We start from the raw sequence: 19,766 nt of genomic DNA, 5'->3' as shown, positions 1-19,766 counted from the left end.
GACATCTAGGTTGTTTCCAGTTTCTGGCTATTACAAATAAAACTGCATGAATATAGTTGAGCAAGTATCCTTGTGGTATGGTAGAGCATCTTTTGGATATATGACTAGGAGTGGTATACTGGGTTTCGAAGGGGAACTATTTCCAATATTGAGAAAGCATTAGATTGACTTCCAAAGTGGTTTTACAAATTTGCCCTCCCACCAACAATGCCCTCCCCCCTTGCTCCACATCCTTGCCAGCATGTGCTGTCACTTGAGTTATGTATTTCTGTGTGAGGGAACAGGAGTTACAGACACTTGTAAGCTGCCATGTGAGTGCTGGGAATCGAACCCGGGTCCTCTGGAAGAGCAGCTAGTGTTTCCAGCCATAAGCCATCTCTCCAGCCCTGTCACTTGAGTTTTTGATCTTAGCCACTCTGATGGGTATAAGACAGAATCTCAGAGTTGTTTTATTTTGCATTTCTCTGACGTCTAAGGACATTGAACATTTCTTTAAGTGCTTCTTGATAGTCTTATTCTGATAATTCTTTTTAGCTATGTACCCTATTTTTAATTGGGTTATTTGGTTTGTTGCTGTTTGATTTCTTGAGTTCTTCGTATGTCTTGGATGTTAGCTCTCTGTCTGATGTAGGGTTGTTGAAGGTCTTTCCTGATTCTGTAGGCTGCCATTTTGTCCTATTGATGGTGTTCTTTGTCTTGCAGAAGATTTTCAGTTTCATGAGGTCCCATTTATCAATTATTGATCTTATAGCCCGAGCTGTTGGTGTGTTCAGGGAGTTGTCTCCTGTGCCAGTGAGTTCAAGACTTTCCCACATTTTCTCTTCTGTTCCATTTAGTGTATCCAGTTTTATGTTGAGGTCTTTGATGCACTTTGACTTTTAAGTTTTTTTGCAGGGTGATAAATATGGATCTATTTGCATTCTTCTACTTTCAGACATCCAGGTAGACCACACCATTTGTTGAAGATGATTTCTTTTTTTTCATTATATGGTTTTGGCTTCTTTGTCAAAAATCAAGTGTCTCTAGGTATGTGGGTTTATTTCTGGGTCTTCAATTCCATTGCATTGCTCAACCTGTCTGTTTTTATGCCAATACAATGTGTTTTTAAAAATTACTATTGCCCTGTAGTACATCTTGAGATTAGGGATAGAGATTCCTCCAGAAGTTTTTTTATTGTACAGAATTGTTTTAGCTATCCTGGGTTTTTATTTTTTCCATATGAAGTTGGGAATTGCTCTTTCAAGATCTGTAAAGAATTGTGTTGGAATTTTGATGAGAATTGCATTGAATTTGTAGATTTCTTTTGGTAAGATGACCATTTTTACTATGTTAATCCTATTGATCCACGAGCATTGGAGATCTTATCATCTTCTGATATCTTCTTTGTTTCCTTTCTCCAAAGATATGAAGTTCTTGTCATACAGGTCTTTTACTTGCTTAGTTAGAGTTACAACAAGATATTTTATATTATTTATGGCTATTGTGAAGGGTGTTATTTCCCTAATTTCTTTGTCAGCCCACTTATGGCTTGAATAGAATTCCTTGACAGGCAATGAAAACATTAGCTTTTTTTTTTTTTTTAAATACATGAACTAAACACTTCATATCTGTTTTAGGAGAAGAAAGCTTTAAAAAATAGGCATACATTCTAAAAACAAAAGATGTTTAGAACACCTTCATTGTAGAACACTGGTTCTCAGTCTGTGGTCTTGGCCCCCAGGGGACAGATGACAAGATCTACAGACTTGTTTAGCTGCTGTCACTACGGGAGCTGCTGTCACATAGTGGTAGAGACCAGGGACACTTCTGAGCATCCTACAATACAGAGGAGAGTCCCAATCCTAAAGGACCTTTCGGTCTCAAACAGGAGTAGTGCTGAGGTTGAGAAACCATGATTCAGGCACAATGGCTTGTTAACTTGCAGTTTCTAGGTACCTGCTAGTAAACACACACACACACACACACACACACACACACACACACACACACACACACACACACGAACAAGGTCATTCTTACATGCACTGAACTTGGATGTAACTTGCTGTTTTTCTTAACTCTACAATGACTCTTTGCCATTTCCCAATCCACATGGCCTTGGTTTTTGACCCTTTAGCCTGCATAGGGTTTGCCTTGGGACTTCACAGTGACTCCTGCCCTCCTGGCTGGAAGTTCAGATGCAGTGGATCTGGAGTTTCTGAGACTTGCCTTCCCATCAGCATCTTGTCAACCCAATCCCTGTAGAAGCATCATTTTGGAGTCTGTTAAGTAATTTAGTACCATTAAGGCTCCTTGTTGGATTTTCTTTCATGGTACTGAGATATGATTATGGGTAACTTTGGAGACCATTTCCAGGAGATATTTATGCCACTCTGTTTGGTCATCTGTGACCCAGGACATTCTGGTACATTTGGAGAATTTTCTTTTGTTGCTGCTATTCCAAGCTGCACCATGGAGAACACCTTTATTTCTGAGCTTTGGTACTCATCCAAAGAGCCCTGTTTTATGCTGATCCAGCAATCATGGCGTGAGAATGCATTTCTGAATTTCGATTGGCATGAACTTGACCCTTCTTTTAAACCTTCAGTAGCCTGGAGGCCTCAGCTTCTGGGTTTAGGCTTCTGCCAAGAAGAGGGAGGAAGCCATAACATTGGACTGGAGTGTAATGAGAGTCACCCTGTTAGAGCTTGACCAAGTCATCACCGTGTCATTGGACTCAGAGTCTTTTAGGGGTGACCCTTATAAAGACAGCCCAGACAGCAGGCTGGACAGTGGATCTCATCTGCAGGCCATTAAGCTTTCTGCCTTAGCTTTGGCAGCGGGAAAGTTTATTATTATAATTTTTTTCATACTGAAGCAGTTCATAGGGGGGAAACTAAAATGAACAATAGCCAAGCTTTAGGCTTTTGGTGCTATAATAAAGGAAACAAAAAATTAAGGCCGTAATGAATGGCTGAATCTGAGTATTTATTGAGAAACATTGGTTTATTTATTTCACAGTTTTGGAGATTGAATGTCCAATCAGCTTGAGTGGGCTCTGCTTCCGTGTGGGAAGGCCCTGGGGCATTGTTGCATTAAGCCTGAACCAAGTGGAAGAGAGAAGACAGGGAGTCAGAGTAAAGGGAAGGCCAAGGTTTCTCCTACAGAAATGCTCTGATGAGGAATAATCCTTTGTCTTGCAAGAACCACTTTAATCCCACCGAGGTCACGCCCTCAGTGACTCAAGCACCTCCCACTAGTCTCCACCTTCAGGAGGTCGCATCATCGCTCACCATCACCACATGGAGGAGAGAGCCTCTGACACATGAGTCCTTGGGGGGCAGGACACGCTATGTCCTAGTCAAAGCAGTGAAAAGAAAGAGATGCATGTTGACTGTGGAGGAGACAGGAACAGGTAAAAACCAGCCCAAAGAGCTACTGGCAATGCTGAGTGAGGCTGGAGATGCACGTTTCCTAAGATCGAGCATTTGCAGCCCTCTAGGGGCTCCTAAGACCTGCTCAGGGGTAGCCAGGTGTTCCTGACAGCACTGCCTGCGATGGGGAAAAGTGGAGAGCATCCTCGACGTTTGTCAGGAGTGGGGATACAGTACAGGACTGCTCCCACAGTGGAGTGCCTGCAGGAATGAGAGGGGATGACCCAGAACTCTGTCTTTGAATGGAGACCATTCTCAAATAGTGTTCAAGGAAAAATTACAAAGCACAGAAGTATAGACAGCATGAAGCCACCAGCATGATGCTTAGAAACAGACAGGACAGCCCCGAGCATGCTAATGTTCTTGAAGACAATGTGCAGCAGGAAGTTACTGACACACTAGGAAGGAATGCCAAGTCCAGTGCGGTGAGCAGGGATGGTGCTGGGTGGAGACCAGGGGTCAAGTACATGCAGTGCCTCGAGGATTTTCACTCTTAAGCAAGGAGACCAGACAGCGGCATCCATTGTGTTTCCCTCGGTACTTTTTGTATGCCTGAAGTGTTTTATAATGAAAACATCTAATTGAAAGAAGAATAAGGAAGAAGTCCAGACAAAGCTACCAAGGGAGGTTGTCAATACTCATGGGGGCTGAGAACGGGTGTCCCAGCCAGGTGTGCTCTGATCCCCAAAGTAGGGTAGCTCAATGGTAGTAGCTGTTATGATCACGTGACTCAGCCCTCAGAGAGAATCACGTGCTCATCAGCACCGGCCAAATTGACACACTATCTCACTTTTCACCTAGTTAAAAAAACAAAACAAACAAAACACCACCGTGAGGTGAAAGGGACTCTTGCTATGGAGAAACGTGACCAGCAGGGGGCGCGCTGACTGCCGCTCTGCCTCCCCCACGCACTGAGCGCAAACCCGGGACCAGCAACAAGTGAATGTCCTTTGTAAGGGTTTGAGGACATCTTCTATCCCTACCGAGCCCTTGTTGGTGACACTTCCTTTGCCATGTTCCTTCTGTCTCTTTGCTTGCTGGCCTTGGTTTCTAACACAAGGGTCCAGTCCTGCATGAACCTTCGCAGCGCTAGAGGGCGCTCTCAGCCCGGTTGGAAGAAAGTGACTTTCAGACGGCAAGTGTGTGGCCCAGGACTGGACCTCATCCCTGGGGAAGCTTAAGGGGTTGGGGTCGGCTCTCCTGCTGGGCTGGGGAGAGTCTTGAGATGACTTCTTGATGGTGACTACTAAGTGCACTTAAGCCCATCTTTGCTGGAGGAGGGTACAGAGTCCAGGGCATGTGTATCCAGGAGGGCAAGAGGGAGAGGCATGTCAAACTGTTCCTGCAAAGTAAGAGTGATTGCACACACATTACTGCAGGGATATCTCCTAGAATCTGGTCTTTGCAGAAAGAACATTTCGGGACCTCTGGTCTGAAAAATGAGAAGAGGAGGTTTTCTGCTGGACACGGCCTAAGGAGGATTTTCATTACCGAGTAGGAAAACGGTGGAAGTGGAGGGGGGGGGGGTATTCTTTCTGCCCCAAAGTGACTGTGGGAAGAAGTCACTGGGGCAACTAGTGTGTGATCACAAAGCAATTCTTACGTGTGTGCAAGACCAACCTGTGAGAAGACAGGAGCCCAGAGGCCCCCAGGACACGACCCTGGAGACACCTTTTACTGAACTTCTTTTTATGGGGCCTGACCAAACAATATCCATATTTAAGCCAGAGAAAGTAAACTTAAAAAAAAAAAAAGGAATCGGATAGGCGTTGTGGGATGTTTCTGCCTTCTTGTAGTGAGAAAGGGAACTGGAGTGCCTTAGTGAGTGGGAGTAGCTGTGTCTATAAGAAGGCATAAGGGCGGAACTGAGCTGGCTTTGGCCCCAGGTCAGGGTTTGGTGACCCCCTGATGTTGACCTGTCTTCTTTGTTGCCTGTAGTTGACTCAGCCTGGTCACCTCCCACCAGCCATCCTCAGAAGGGCTCTTGCATTCCAACCCAGAGGGACCAGCCTGAGAATGGAGGCCTCTGATGCAGGAGTTGACGAGGGCACTTTGAGTCTCACCCACTGGCTGCCATTTTCCACGTGTCCACCGTCCAGCTTGGTCAAGAATCCTCTCATGTGTGCCAGAGTCAGCTCAACACCAGTGGGGTACCGTTGCCAGGGTACTCTTCAGTTCCATAGTGATCATAGTCTTTGACCTGCCGTAGCTGGCAGAGGAAGGCTCTCTTGGTATATTCATGAGCCTAAGCTACACACAGGTGGTAAGGGAGTAGCCGTGTCCAGAGGGCCAAATAGTTCAAGCTAGGCTGGAGAGAGACAAGTGGAGGGTTCATCTCTCTGAAAAGCAAAATGGAGCCTCCCAGGCTATGGCCAGGAGAAAGGATGGCTTTGGGTGAACACAAGAATGCATGAGGCTTTTGATCCTGGTGTGAATCTGTCTGCTATGCAGTCTCCTTGGGGCAAGAGGAGATGCTAGCAGGGACCAGAGGTGGTATCTTCTGGAGAGAGGGCTGGGTTCTCCACTCAGCTGGTGTGCACAGAGCTGGATGGCCCCTCAAAGAAGTGGCTGACGTGGTGTAGAAAGAGGCTTAAGTCTCAAGCTGGGTCTCATCTGCCTGTGGCCTTCGTTTCCTGCACTTCGGCTGATGGAGTGTCATCAAGCGACTTGAGATGGCACCCAGGCTGCCCTACATGTATTCTGCCACAAGGAACCCTTACGGTAGTCCCAAGTAGAAGTCCTAGTGAGCCCAGGGGTGGCTGAGCAGCACTAGCTGTTTCTCTGCAGATGGGCAACGCTGATCTCAGACAGCACTGGCTCTCCACACAGTCCAAAGAACGAGAGAGAGAGAGAGAGAGAGAGAGAGAGAGAGAGAGAGAGAGACAGAGAGAGAGAGAGAGAGAGAGAGAGAGAGACAGACAGACAGATAGACAGACAGAGAGATAGAGAGAGAGAGAGACAAAGACAGAGATAGAGAGACAGAGACAGAGAGAGAGAGACAGAGAGAGAAACCCACATGTTTGAATATATCTATGTGCTCAGAACCTGTAAATGGGAAATGGCACCAGTGGACAAGGCTAAGTCAAAGATACCGAATAGGTAGTATGTCACCCCAAGTGTCCTTGATGGAGGAGGGGGTGTGACCCTCTAAAGGAGAGCTATAGGATCTGGAGTCACAGGTGAGGGAGGCCAGCCACTGGTGGAGGCTGGGAGGGACAGCAGAAACTTTTCATGTAGGTTCCCCCACCATTTAAGCCAGCAAGATCCACTCTGACAGTCCTCACCTCCAGGACACTGCCGTGATAAAGGCCTGTTGTTTTGTGCCTCTTGAGGATGTTCCGGCAGCTACAAGGAACCATCCTGTCCTACCCTCTGTGCCTCAGACACAAAGAGACACAGACACAGAGAGAATTTGAGGATGTGCTCAAAGCCAGGTGACCCGAGGCATTAATCAAGCCGTGTGTGACTCAGGATCTCTGCAGAATGAAGGGTGACCCCAAAGACATCCTCTAGGCTGGCCTTGCCCTCTGGCCCTTCTCTGGATTGTGTGTGGGCTCCCCCAACGTTCTGGCTGGTTGAAGTTCTTTGAGGGTCCAAAGGACCTCTTGGCTCCTTACTGCTCTCTTGGATGACCCAGCTCAGAACCAAGGTTTTGCTTCGCACCAGGATATCGCTGATCCCTAGGTTTGCATCTCAGCTCTAGGCTGGCCCATGCCAATAGCCAGGTTTTTTGGGGGGGCGGGGCTTAAACTCAGCGTGCCCATAGCCTAATTGAGACCACCCCTCTCCCTCGAAGGTTTCCCTTCCTGTGGCAAAGCCTAGGCAGAAGCTGTGTGCTGTATCTGTTGCTTCCGGACTCCTTCAGTTATGGCGGCTTCCCTGCTAATATCCCACTCACAGTGCCTCAGGTTGCCCTAGTTCACACCCTCAACAACGCAGCAGGTCTCTCTGACTCCTTGTCCGTTTGAGAGCTGGTGCCTTCGGGATGGGAGGCTGCTCTCAGAGTGGCTTTGATTTGTGTTTCCTGCTGCTGCTGAAACACTGCTGATGTGTGCAACTGTTACGTGCTGCCCACTGTTTTTATGACCGTTGCCTAAGAGTCTGCTCAAATCCTTTGGCATTTTAAAATTGAGTTTTTTAGGGCCGGGCGTGGTGGCACACGCCTTTAACGCCAACACTCAGGAGGCAGAGGCAGGTGGATTGCTGTGAGTTCAAGGCCAGCCTGGTCTTCATAGTGAGTCCAGGACAGCCAAGGCTACACCGAGAAATCCTGTGTCCCGTCCCTCCCCCCACCCCACCCCCCGCCTCAGAAATGAGGGTTTTTTTCCTATTGGTCACAGGAGTCTGTTTTAAATATTGGCTATTGTCTCTTATCAGATAAGATTTGCGAATATTCCCCAAACCTGTAGTTCTTTTAGTCTTGTGGTTTACTCTATTAATGTTTGTGACACTTTCTCTCTTGGATTTTGTAGCATGAGCTTTTGGTATGATACATAAGAAGTCATAGCCAGCCAGGTGAGGTGGCACATACTTTTGATCTTAGCACTCTAGAGTCAAACAGGTAGATCTCCGTGAGGTCAAAGGCAGCCTGTTGTACACAGTGAGTTCCTGGCCAGGGAGCCTTCTTCTTCTCTGTTCTTTTCTAGAAGTCTCTGAGTTGGTTTTTCCTTTTACTTTTCTGCAGGTGGAAATCCGCTTTTCCAGTCATCATTCGCTAATGAGATTATCCTTTTCCTGGGTGTCTTCTTGGTATCCTTGCTAAAAATGAGTTTGAGTTCATTTCTGGGATTTCTCTCCTGGTCCACTGGCCTATGCTTCTGTTTTTTCTACCAGTAGCTCACCGTGTTCGTTATTATGGCTTTGTGATACACTTTTATTAATGGGATTATTCTGAAACTGGTGATAGGGCCTTGCATCTAATAAGTGCACGCTCTTGACGAGTCACACTCCAAGTGCTGTATAATATGGCCTTAAGTCAGGAGTGTGATTGTGGTCTGTACTTTCCCCATCAATAACGCCATCTGTGACAATGATGCTGGTGCAGTTACAGCACAGTGGTGGATGAGAATGGCCCACACAGGACCATCTATTTAAATATTTGGTCCCCAGTTAGTGGGAGTGTTTGGAAGGGATTAGGAGGCGTGCCCTTGTGGGAGTAGATATGGCTTTGTTGCAGGAAGTGTGTCAGTGGAAGTGGGCTTGGAGGTTTCAAAAGCCCATGGCAGGCACAGTGTCGCTCTTTTGTCTGCTGCCTGCAGACCAGGATGTAAAGCTCTCAGCTACTGCTCCAGTGGCATGCCTGTCTGCTTCCTGCTATACTGACTAACCCTCTGCAACTGTAAGCAACCCCCCAATTAAATGCTTTCTTTGATAAGAATTACTTTAGTCATGGTGTGTCGTTGCAACAATAGAACACTGACTGAGACAGATACCTCCACCGTTTTTTTCTCCTTTTTGAGATGTGAGGCTATGTGAGGTCTTTTTGGTTTTCATACGGGTTTTACAGTCCTTTTTCCTATCTCACAAGAAGTGCCCTTGGAATTGTGATGAGGGCTATGTTGAATTTGTGGGTTGTTTTGAGTAGTGTAGACATTTTGATAAATATTAATTCTTCTATCTCTGACAGTGGAGTATCTCCAAACAAATTGTGTGTCCTAGCTTCATTTCTTTTTGGTGATTAAAACAAAACAAAACAAAAAAACAAAGACAAAGACCAAGATAAAACAAAGCAACAATAACAAAAAGTCACCTTGAGAAAAGAAACCATAAGGGAGGAAGGCTTTATTTGGCTTACAGTTCTGTTTCTAGGAAGTCAGAGCAGGGACTTGAAACAGTGGCATCCAAGGGCGGAGAGAAAATGAATGCTTACACAGTTGCTTGCACGGTTGCTTACACTCTGGCTCCTCTCTGTACTTGCATTGCTCAGGATCTCTGCCCAGTGCAACAGTGGCTGGGTCTTCCTACCTCACTTACCAAAATCAAGACAACCCTAGAGAGACAAACCCCCCAATCCACCTGATCTACACACTCCTTCATTGAGACTTTCCTTCCAGGGACTCTAGGTGGCGTCAGGTAACACTACTCATCACACTGTGGTCTCCAGCTTCATCAACATGTTAAAGGTTGAACGTGGGGTTCTCTCACTTTCTTTACGAAATTTATTCCTTGTCGCACCATGGTAAGAATTTCTTTTGTGTGCAGTTAATTCAGAGGGGAAATGCCACTGGGTTTGGGTACATCAATTTCATAGGCTAAATCTTCACTGGGTTCATTTGTTATATCTCACAGGGTCTTTTTTTTAAAACTTGTGTTTGTTTTATTTTGTGAAGTCTTTGGGGGTCTTCTCCCCTCCCCCCTTTTTTTTTTGGTTTTTTGAGACAGGGTCTATGTAGCCTTGGCTGTCCTGGACTCACTTTGTAGACCAGGCTAGCCTTGAACTCACAGAGATCCCCCTGCCTCTGCCGCCGGAGTGCTGGGATTGAGGCGTGTGCCACCACGCCTGGCACTGGGGTCTTTCCCCCAATAAGACCATGTTATACACAAATAGAGATAGTTTTACTTCTTCCTTTCCAACTTGCCTATCTTTGTTTCTTTTTCTTAGCTAATTGCTGTTGCTGGTAATTCAAGCTCTATTCTGAATAGAAGTGGGAGTATGGAATATTGATGGTGAGCGTGGGCATCCTTGCCTTGGACAAATCTTAGAGGGAAGCTTTCAGCACCTCCCCATTGGTACCATCTGTGGGCTCGGTGCTGATGCACTCTCGGGCTCAAGTACAGTGAGGCGAGCTTGTGTGTTGCCAGAGTGAAAAGACAGTGGCTTCCTGCCTAGAGTCTTGGGTACAGGATTTAAGGACAACTATAAATTCCCCTCTACTCAGGAAAAAGAAGGTAGAACAGTTCAGCTAGGGACAAGAGCAAGGGCAGAGTTGGGCGGGGCCTCAAAAGAAGTGGGCTGAAAAAAGAGGGCACTACTGAGGTGGTTGGGAAAATATGGGTGGCGGAATCAAGGCTGGGAAAATAGGAGGTGGCTGGCGATTAAAGACGGTTGGGGTTAATGAGTACATTTTACTAACCAAGCTAATGATAAATAACAGGATCCCAAGGAATCATCTGAGCGTGGGGGGGGGGGCGGGGGGAAAGCTGCATTGTTTTAGGAGAACTGTCACAGCGGGAGAGCACTGAGTGGATGCGGAGCCAATTATCCACAGAAGATGCCGGCCAGTGGTGACTGCAAATGCAACCAGGATGCAAAAAATAGAGCACAACAGAGGGGATGAGTGCAAAGCTTGACTGTCAACCGCTGTGGAGTAGGGAAACAACTTTGGAGTCTATGTATTATGGCCTGTGTGTATGGGCAACTACTGGCCAACAATCCTGTCCACAGCTCTAAGTGAACACGGGGTCAGGGCGGGCTTGCTGCAAGCCCCTGCACCAGCTCCAGGGAGCCACTGTCCCGGAAGGGAAAGACATACAGAGCAAACAGAACCCTGACCCCCTACTCTGAGGTGAAGCTTCTGTCACTGGCTACAAGTCATAAGCAGGAAATACAGCTTGTAATTTTCCAGCTGTCAAGATGCTAGGGCTGTTTGCTACATGGCATTAGTTTAGCAAAATTTGACTGAATTAGACACTTGCCGTGTCCTGAGTAAAAAGCCTTTTTATTACCCATTCCACCTATGCATGGCGCAGCAATGCATTGCTCCCATTTAAAGATGAGCCAGCAGGGGGCTCTGAGAGGTCAGCAGCTTGCTCACAGTTTTCAGACAGGTAAACTAACAGCTTATTTCACGCGCCTCCTCCCCTTTCTACACAACACTGCATTGTGGGAGCACGCAACTTCTTTGAAAGCTGACAAAACTTCCAGGACCCTCTGAACTGGGGTGAGCCGCATGTGGCCTGCCTTTGCCTGAAGACAAAGAGGCCAAGCTTGAGGCAATGCAGAAGTCGCCTCTCCTCTTTTAATAGCAGGCTCTGGTGTTTCAAGCTAGCCGTGTTGAGGGGCTGGGGATTGGACGTTCAGGGACGAGCTCCACGCTCTGTCACACCAGTGTTGACAAATGACCTTTGTATCAAGAGAAACACATCCACTTAAGGTGCGTCATCAGTAAAAGAAGGACCAGTGAGTGCCAAGGAGAGCATGCGAGTGAGGAGACTGCCTTGTGCTTGGGTGCTCTGAGCATGTCCTTAGTGCAGGTCTGCAGGAGCCAGCTGAGGAGAGAACCATTTCCCACATCAGCTTCTGAGAGCAGGACTCTGGGGTGGATGAATGGAGGGGCTTACAGCCACTTATCTGTTTGGAACCAGCCCTGAGGAGGCAGGATCCTGAGATGGGACGAGGCCTCTGGTCTTCAGCTCCTTTTTTTTTTTTTTTTTTTTTTTTTGGACTCTGGTGGACTGTTTTGAAAACATGAGAATCACGTGAGAAAAAGAAGCAGCCACCTATGTACTCCCCACCCCCCTGTAGGCTTTGTTTTTTTTTAAATCTACTTTATTTGGGGTTCCTTAATGCTTCCACCTCCCTTCTAACCCACCCACCCTAGGTATAAGAGAAAGAAGGTTAGTAGGGACAGGGTAATTAGACCTTTTTAGACTCAGTTCCTTGGGGGGTGGTTCTACTCTTTGTTGACAGGATTTCAGAAGTTCAGCAAAGCAACAGCAAACACAGCAACAGACAGCAAACAACCAACAGCGGCAGCAAAAGGCAACAGTGGAACAAATCAGCAGCAGCCTCCTCAAAACATTCTCCGGGGCGTTTCTCTTCAGGAGCATCCGGAAGCAAAGCTATGCAAACTGATGCAAAAAGCGATCTCTCTCTCTCTCTCTCTCTCTCTCTCTCTCTCTCTCTCTCTCTCTCTCTCTCTCTCTCTCTTTTGGACTCTTATTTATACCTTCTTAGAGTCCAAAACAGGATGTTTTCCAGCTGCCAAAACTCACCTCCCCACACTGGCAGTCCCCAGCTGACAAGGATCACCCATCCTCTCATGAGTCTCGGTTTCACGGTCCACACTTGGAATCAAAACAAAGGACATGTTTACATAAACAAAACTTCCACTACACCCTCCTTTTAAGGTCAGGGCCTCAAGACACCCAGTGTGGCCTCAAATTCAAGATGAAGACAAGGATGGCATCAAACTTCTGCGATGAAACACCATAGCTAAGGCAACTTACAGAAGAAAGGGTTTGTTTGGATTTAGGGCGCCCGAGGGACAAGACAATCATGCCAGAAAGTAGTAGGACATGGTGGCAGGGGCTGGATGCTGAAGGCTTTCATCTTAATCTTCAAGCATGAAGCAGAGTGTTGCGGTTAACTTATCAGCAAGGTCTAATAAAGTTTATTAGTATCCCTGAAATATTATTATGGCAGTATTTTCTAACCCACTAGCAATCAATCAAAACACAGACACCTGTTCTATTTTAAAATAGCCTTAGTTAACCTGGGGCAGGGCAGGTATTAATCCCCTAAACTACCTCCCATATTGGGACAGGTATCCCATACCTGCTCCAATCCCATGCCATCTGCTTCTAATAATTTCTTTCAAGCTACCTCCCATCCGTAATCCCAAATACTTGCTATCTATCATCATCTGGGCCAAATCTCCATCCACAGGGGCCACGTGCTTCTTCCTGCACCAAACCCATGAAGCTGCCTTCCTCCTTCCTGCTCTTCTCCCTTCGGTCTCTTCCTGTCTCTTTTCCAAAAGCCTAGGAACCTTAGCCACGCCTATCCTATTTGCCTTGTCCAGGTGTGATGGATCTTTATTGGTCAAACAGGAAAAAGTACTGAGGCAAGGAACAAACAACTTGGGGTAAGTGAGTTTGTTCCTTTGGGCAGACCAGACCAACCTCCAACACACACACACACAACACACACACACACACACACACACACACACACACACACACACACACACGGGGCGGGGGGGGGGAGAGAGAGAGAGAGAGAGAGAGAGAGAGAGAGAGAGAGAGAGAGAGAGAAAGAGAGAGAGTGTCTTAGCCTTGGCTGTCCTGGACTTGCTTTGTAGACCACCAGGCTGGCCTCGAACTCACAGCAATCCACCTGCCTCTGCCTCTCAGAGAGAACCAGTCTTTAAGTCCCCCTCTGATAACATACTTCTTCCAACAAGGCCACACCTCTTAATCCATCCCCAAACAAGCACCAGCAGCTGGGACCAGTTGGATGGACGGTCTCATCCAACCACCACAACTTCTGACTCTTCTACTTCACTCATGCAAGCTGCTGGGGCCACAGGCATGTATCATCCTATCCACTTAAGTGGTGCTGGGAATGGAGCCAGCGTTTTGTGTGTGCTAGTCAAGTGCCATGACAGCCGAGCTACCTCTCCCGTCAAACCACTGATCAACCAAGCCAGTCACACACCATTGTTCCTGGAAGATGCCCACAGGAATGGCATGCCATGCCTCCCTGGCTGTATGCTCTGACTCTCACCACAGAGGGGAAGCTAAGATGACTTCTGGATACCATGAGAGCTCTTAGAAATCTTTTCCTTGGGAGGCAGAGGCAGGAGGATCGCTGCGAGTTCGAGGCCATCCTGGTCTACAAAGCGAGTCCAGGATAGCCAAGGCTACACAGAGAAACCCTGTCTTGAAAAACCGGGAAAGGAAGAAAGAAAGAAAGAAAGAAAGAAGAGAAGAGAAATCTTTTCCATACTCTGTTCCCACTGCTGGGGATGCCCTAGTGCCACCTGCTCTCCAGCTGTGCTGTCCCCTCCTGTCAGCCTTGCCCACCCTGCCAGCCCAACAGGCAGGCAGTCAGCTTCTTGTTCTCATGCCCCTGAGCATTCCTTGTTCCTTGCATGGGTGAGCTTTTGGATGGCAGGTGGCATCTGAAGTTTTAACGATGCCTTTCAGCCAAAAGTGATTCGTTGGCTTTTACAACTGCAAAGACCAGAGCTGTGACTGGATTTCAAGATATTCTCTCTCTCTCTGTCTCTCTCTCTCTCTGTGTTTCTGTCTCTGTCTCTCTGTATCTCTCTCCCTCCCTTCCTCCCTCTCTCCTCTTTCTGTCTATCTGTGTCTCTCTTGGTCTCTATGTCTCTGTCTCTCTCTTCCTTCTCTCTCTCTCTCTGTCTCTCTCTCTCTCCTTTCTCCCTCTCTCTTCTCCTCTGTCTATCTGTGTCTCTCTTGGTCTCTGTGTCTCTCTCTCTTCCTTTCTCTCTCCCTCCCTCCCTCTCGCTTCTGTCTGTGCACCTCTGTCTGTCTGTCTGTCTCTCTGTCTCTGTCTCTGTCTCTGTCTCTCTCTCTCTCTCTCTCTCTCTCTCTCTCTCTCTCTCTCTCTGAGTCTCTCTGTCTGCGTGTGTCTCTCTCCCCCTGTTCTGTCCATCTCTGCTTTGCTCTGTTCTCTGCCTGAGCTTCACTCTCTCCTACTGCAGACAAGGAAGAAGACTGGCCACAGAGGCAAGCCTCACCCCAGTCCCCAGCCTAGCTTCTCAGCAGAAATACATTGAGCTCTTCTCTGTAATGTTTGTATGCTGGGCCAGGCAAGCAGTCCTTATGACCCTGCATGTGGGGGCATTACTACACCTCCCCTATCACTGAGGCTAGAAAAGTCTGCATGGTGAATGGTGCTTCCAAGGTCACGACACTCAGTCTCAAGCTGAGGTGATTGTGGCTAGAATGGGGTTATAAGGTCCGAGCCAGTCCATTCCTACCTAGCTAACAATGTTGGCTGTGCTCTTGAGAGTTCAGCTGTCCTGAAGTCCAGAAAACCTTTGTGCAGCATTTCCTCATGGCTCACATTTCTCCTGGTGGTAGATAGGACACGCCCCTCCCACACTGCCCAGGTAGATTGAGCACGTCCAAAATTAGGAATTAGGGAGGCGCCTCCAAGATGAAGGATGATGGGGGAAGCTCTCTTGTGGAGGCCTGAGTACAGCTGAGTCTCAGGTGGGCGTGGGAGAGGGGGTGGGGCCGCTGTCTCCAGCACACCTTCTGGGTGACTCTCTAATCTTGCATACCCGGGGAGTAGACCTCATTGTCTCTTAAGCAAGGATCAGCAAAGCTGAGTAGGGAATTCAGGGTCCTATGGCCCAGAATACGAGTTCAGGGTGTGTCTGTGACATCTTAGGCCGCCTTCCTATCCCCCAAGTCTTTGAGTTTGTCTGAACGCTGCTGAGTCCCACTTCTCCTCCACCTCTGTCTTTACAAATGTGGCTAGGGCTGGGGCCCCAGAGGTGATCCGGGAGAGGCACCAGATGTTCGGGAGAAGCTAATTCCCAGGCACGGGAAGAGGGTGTGGCATTGAGGCCACTCTCGGACCTGTGTGTGGCCTCTGGAGTTGGAAGAAGGCGACAGAGAGTTACGCCAGGCACAGGTGGGAGGGCGCGCGGGCCGCAGAAGCGTGGCTCATAGGGGCGGGCGCGCGGGACGTGGCAGCCACCGCGCCACAGTGATCGCCCGGTGCCGGCGGTTCCGGCCCCCGCCCCCGTTGGCGGCTGCTCTGCGCTTCTCCTACTCTGAACCAGACGCAGCCGCAGCGGCAGTGGCTGCCCGGCGCGCTGCCTACACAGGATCACATCCTGGCCGGCCCGCGGGCACGAGTCGCTTCCCGCCCCATCGTGGGGACCAGAGGCGCGAGAGGCTGCCAACATTCCGGGATCCCACGCAGTGCAGGGTGAGCGCCCCTCGGGTCTGGGGACAGTCAGCTGCAGGGCCAGGAGCACCCTCTGGGGTGCCCGATGGGGCCTTCCAGGGGCGCAGGGCCGAAGTTGGGACCGCACGCAGCGCGCCCGTGCTACCCAGTACGAGATGCTGCCTACTGGGCGCAATGGCACCGCGCATCGGGCGCGGCTGGGTTTGCAGCGGCAGCTGGCACAGGCGGGCGCCCCGGAGGGCTCGGCGGCCCCGCTGGGACCCGCGCAGGTGGTCACCGCCAGCCTCCTGACTCTCCTCATTGTCTGGACCTTGCTGGGCAATGTGCTAGTGTGCGCAGCCATCGTCCGCAGCCGCCACCTGCGCGCCAAGATGACCAACATCTTCATCGTATCTCTGGCTGTCTCAGACCTTTTCGTAGCGTTGCTGGTCATGCCTTGGAAGGCCGTGGCTGAAGTGGCTGGATACTGGCCCTTTGGGTCATTCTGTGACGTTTGGGTGGCCTTTGACATCATGTGCTCCACTGCCTCCATCCTAAATCTGTGTATCATCAGCGTAGACCGTTACTGGGCTATTTCCAGGCCCTTCCGCTATGAGCGCAAGATGACCCAGCGTGTAGCCCTGGTCATGGTGGGCCTGGCCTGGACCTTGTCCATCCTCATCTCCTTCATCCCGGTCCAACTCAACTGGCATAGAGACAAGGCAGGCGCCCAGGAACCAGAGGGCCTGCCGTCCAATGGGACACCCTGGGAAGAAGGCTGGGAGCGAGAAGGGAGGACAGAGAATTGTGACTCCAGCCTCAACCGAACCTACGCCATCTCCTCGTCGCTCATCAGCTTCTACATCCCGGTGGCCATCATGATCGTGACCTACACGCGCATCTACCGCATTGCACAGGTGCAGATCCGCCGCATCTCCTCCCTGGAGAGGGCAGCTGAGCATGCGCAGAGTTGCCGGAGCCGCAGGGCCTGTGAACCAGACCCCAGCCTGCGAGCGTCCATTAAGAAGGAGACCAAGGTCTTCAAAACCCTGTCAGTGATCATGGGGGTCTTCGTATGCTGCTGGTTGCCTTTCTTCATCCTGAACTGCATGGTTCCTTTTTGCAACAATGGGGATGCCCAGGGCCCAAGGACTGGCTTCCCTTGTGTCAGCGAGACCACCTTCGACGTGTTTGTCTGGTTTGGCTGGGCCAACTCCTCTCTCAACCCCATCATCTATGCCTTCAATGCAGACTTCCGGAAGGTGTTCGCCCAGCTGCTGGGGTGTAGCCATCTCTGCTTCAGGACCCCGGTGCAGACGGTAAACATCAGTAATGAACTCATTTCCTACAACCAAGACACTGTCTTCCACAAGGAGATCGCTGCTGCCTATGTCCACATGATCCCCAATGCCGTGTCCTCCGGAGACAGGGACGTGGGCGAGGAGGATGAGGATGAGGAGGGGCCTTTCGATCACATGTCTCAAATCTCTCCAACGACCCCAGACGGTGACCCGGCTGCTGAGTCCGTTTGGGAGCTTGACTGTGAGGAGGAGGTTTCCTTAGGCAAAATCTCACCTCTTACCCCCAATTGTTTTCATAAAACGGCTTAGAAACACCATCATGGGCATAAACAATTGCAGCCATATTTACACACATACACACATGCACACACACACAAATACACACGTTCCCAGTGTGCATATGCTTTCTGTAGTCTGGCTGCATAGAAACCAATTGATTCTTAGCTGAGAAAATTAGCCGAGGCTGTTGAGATGAATTCAGATAATGGGGCCAGGAAGAGGACAGGGAAGAAGGAAGAGAACGGAGCCTGCTCCTTTAAGAGCACACCTTAACTTAACCTTTCTAACAAAGGCTGGTTCTATGACTTGCATTCGGTCTGCTTTTTAAAAGATAGGTCTGAGTGGCTATTGTTAGGATGGGCTGTGACTTTCTGGAGACTTGGGTGGGTTTATAGTCCTGTGCTCTGGAGCTTCTTTAGTGCAGGGTGTGTGTGTGTGTGAGGGGGGCATATTTTCCTGTGCTCAGTATTTCTTCCTGATTTCTTCTGGTTTTAATAAGTGCACCGTACATGTTTTGGGGGCTGGGGCTGGGGTGGGGGGTGTGTGTGTCACCTTTGCCTTTCCAATTGGTGCTCAGAACTCAGCGATGATCTTGGAGAAACCACAAGCGTGCTCTTAAAAGACAGCTAGCTGGGTTTTGGAGCGCACATTTGTTTCTTGTACGGCTTTGCTTGGGGAACACACAGGACAAGGGGCCTTGAGGAACTGCCGAATTCTCACGTCTTCTTATTAGTCAGTCACACGTGCAGGACACACTGAAAGTTAGTTTCACTTCCACGGTTTTAGGTGCAGAATTCTCAAGCCTGACATTCGGTTTTATTTTGTCTTTTGGAACCTTCTTCTAGAATCATAGGAGACAATGGTCCTGATTGCTAGGCAGATACGCTCAGTTCGTTGAAAAGACAGTCAAGAATAACAACCTCATCTTCTCCATCTCTCATCCGGAGCGTTTCAGCATGACATGGGTCCGGTAGCCCACATTTTCTAGGGTCTTTTAGATGTAATATTGCTTCAAAACAGAAATCCTGCTTTGAAGCAGACGATTTTCTTTGCAGACTGTAGCAAATGGAATGAAGTTCAACCCACATGCAGAAAGCCGGAGGTGACACGTGACTGAATGAACTCATACGGTGAGGGGCTCACAAAGGAGCCCACTTGTTTGTCTTTTTGCTTTCCTGCTCTGCACCAAGTACAGCAAAGTGTTCTTTATTCCAGTATTATTTTATTAGACACAGATATATATATATATACATACATACATATATGTATAATTATATGTGCATATGTAAGTTTCTACAGGCCCCTGCTCCAAAGATGGTTTCTCAAGGACACTTCTGTCAATTTTGGTTTCCTTGTGGATAATTGTATTATGAGTCTTCTGAACAGCCGTGTCTTGTTCCCTGTAAAACGTGCAGTGCTGTCACATCGTGCTTAATAAATGTTTGTTGAATGAATCATTCTCTGGAACAGTGAGGCCGAAAGCAAAACTTACTCATTATGTTGAGTCCCATGAATTTTTTGTCAGACTGATCCTGGGATCTGAGCTCTGCGTTCAGGTTTTGGCTTCTGGCAAACTCACAGCTAAACAGATCCCTGCGTCACAGGCCGGGGCTGGAAAAGGCGCACTGTGCCAAGATTCAGGAGGGGGCTGTATGATCCTGAATGAGCCTCTGGCCTCCTTTGGGCCTCACTTTCTGGATGCATTTGTAAATGGAAGGACTTGACCATTAACTTTCAATCTGTGTTTCATGATGCGGATGATCACAGGTAGAGTCTGGAGAATGCAGCACACTCAGGTTCGATGCTCATTTTCCCTATAGGGCTCTGGAGAGCTTTTTCTGAGCACCGTGAATCCCAACTATGCAAGCAGGCATCATTTCCCAGCGTCTTTGACCCTGAGAATCCTTGTTGGCTGGAATTCCTATTTCTCTCTCTGCAGTCCTCCACTCCAGGAGCACAGTTTGAGAAAGCTGGAAACCTAGAAGCTAAAAGATAGCTATTGCATTTTATAGAACAGGTTGTGGTAAGCCAACATGGTGGGCAAATGTTTCAGTTTAAAGAGGTTTGTGACAGGGACATATGCTCAACCATGTTCATAGCTGCCTTATTCATAATAGCCAGAACTTGGAAACAACCTACGTGTCCCTCAACAGAAGAATGGATAAAGAAACTGTGGTACATTTA

General features: G+C 48.6%; 1 protein-coding gene across 1 annotated transcript; it reads left to right on the top strand.

Moving 5' to 3' along the window:
• The first annotated feature begins 16,084 nt into the window (after positions 1 to 16,084).
• On the top strand, positions 16,085 to 19,225 carry DRD5 (dopamine receptor D5). Its single transcript, XM_084798512.1, has one exon. It carries the CDS (start codon positions 16,179 to 16,181, stop codon positions 17,610 to 17,612), a length of 1,434 nt encoding a protein of 477 aa, XP_084654638.1. The 5' UTR covers positions 16,085 to 16,178; the 3' UTR covers positions 17,613 to 19,225.
• The last annotated feature ends 541 nt before the right edge of the window (positions 19,226 to 19,766 follow it).

This window comes from Acomys minous, assembly GCF_964271855.1.
Source record: "Acomys minous genome assembly, chromosome: 10".
Classification (NCBI taxonomy): Eukaryota; Metazoa; Chordata; class Mammalia; order Rodentia; family Muridae; genus Acomys; species Acomys minous.
The sequence above is the reverse complement of the archived record's forward strand: the minus strand, read 5'-3'. Positions and strand labels throughout refer to the sequence as shown.

Excerpts from the sequence above, each read along its gene's own strand:
- DRD5 (XM_084798512.1), top strand. The coding sequence starts at position 16,179 with ATGCTGCCTACTGGGCGCAATGGCACCGCGCATCGGGCGCGGCTGGGT.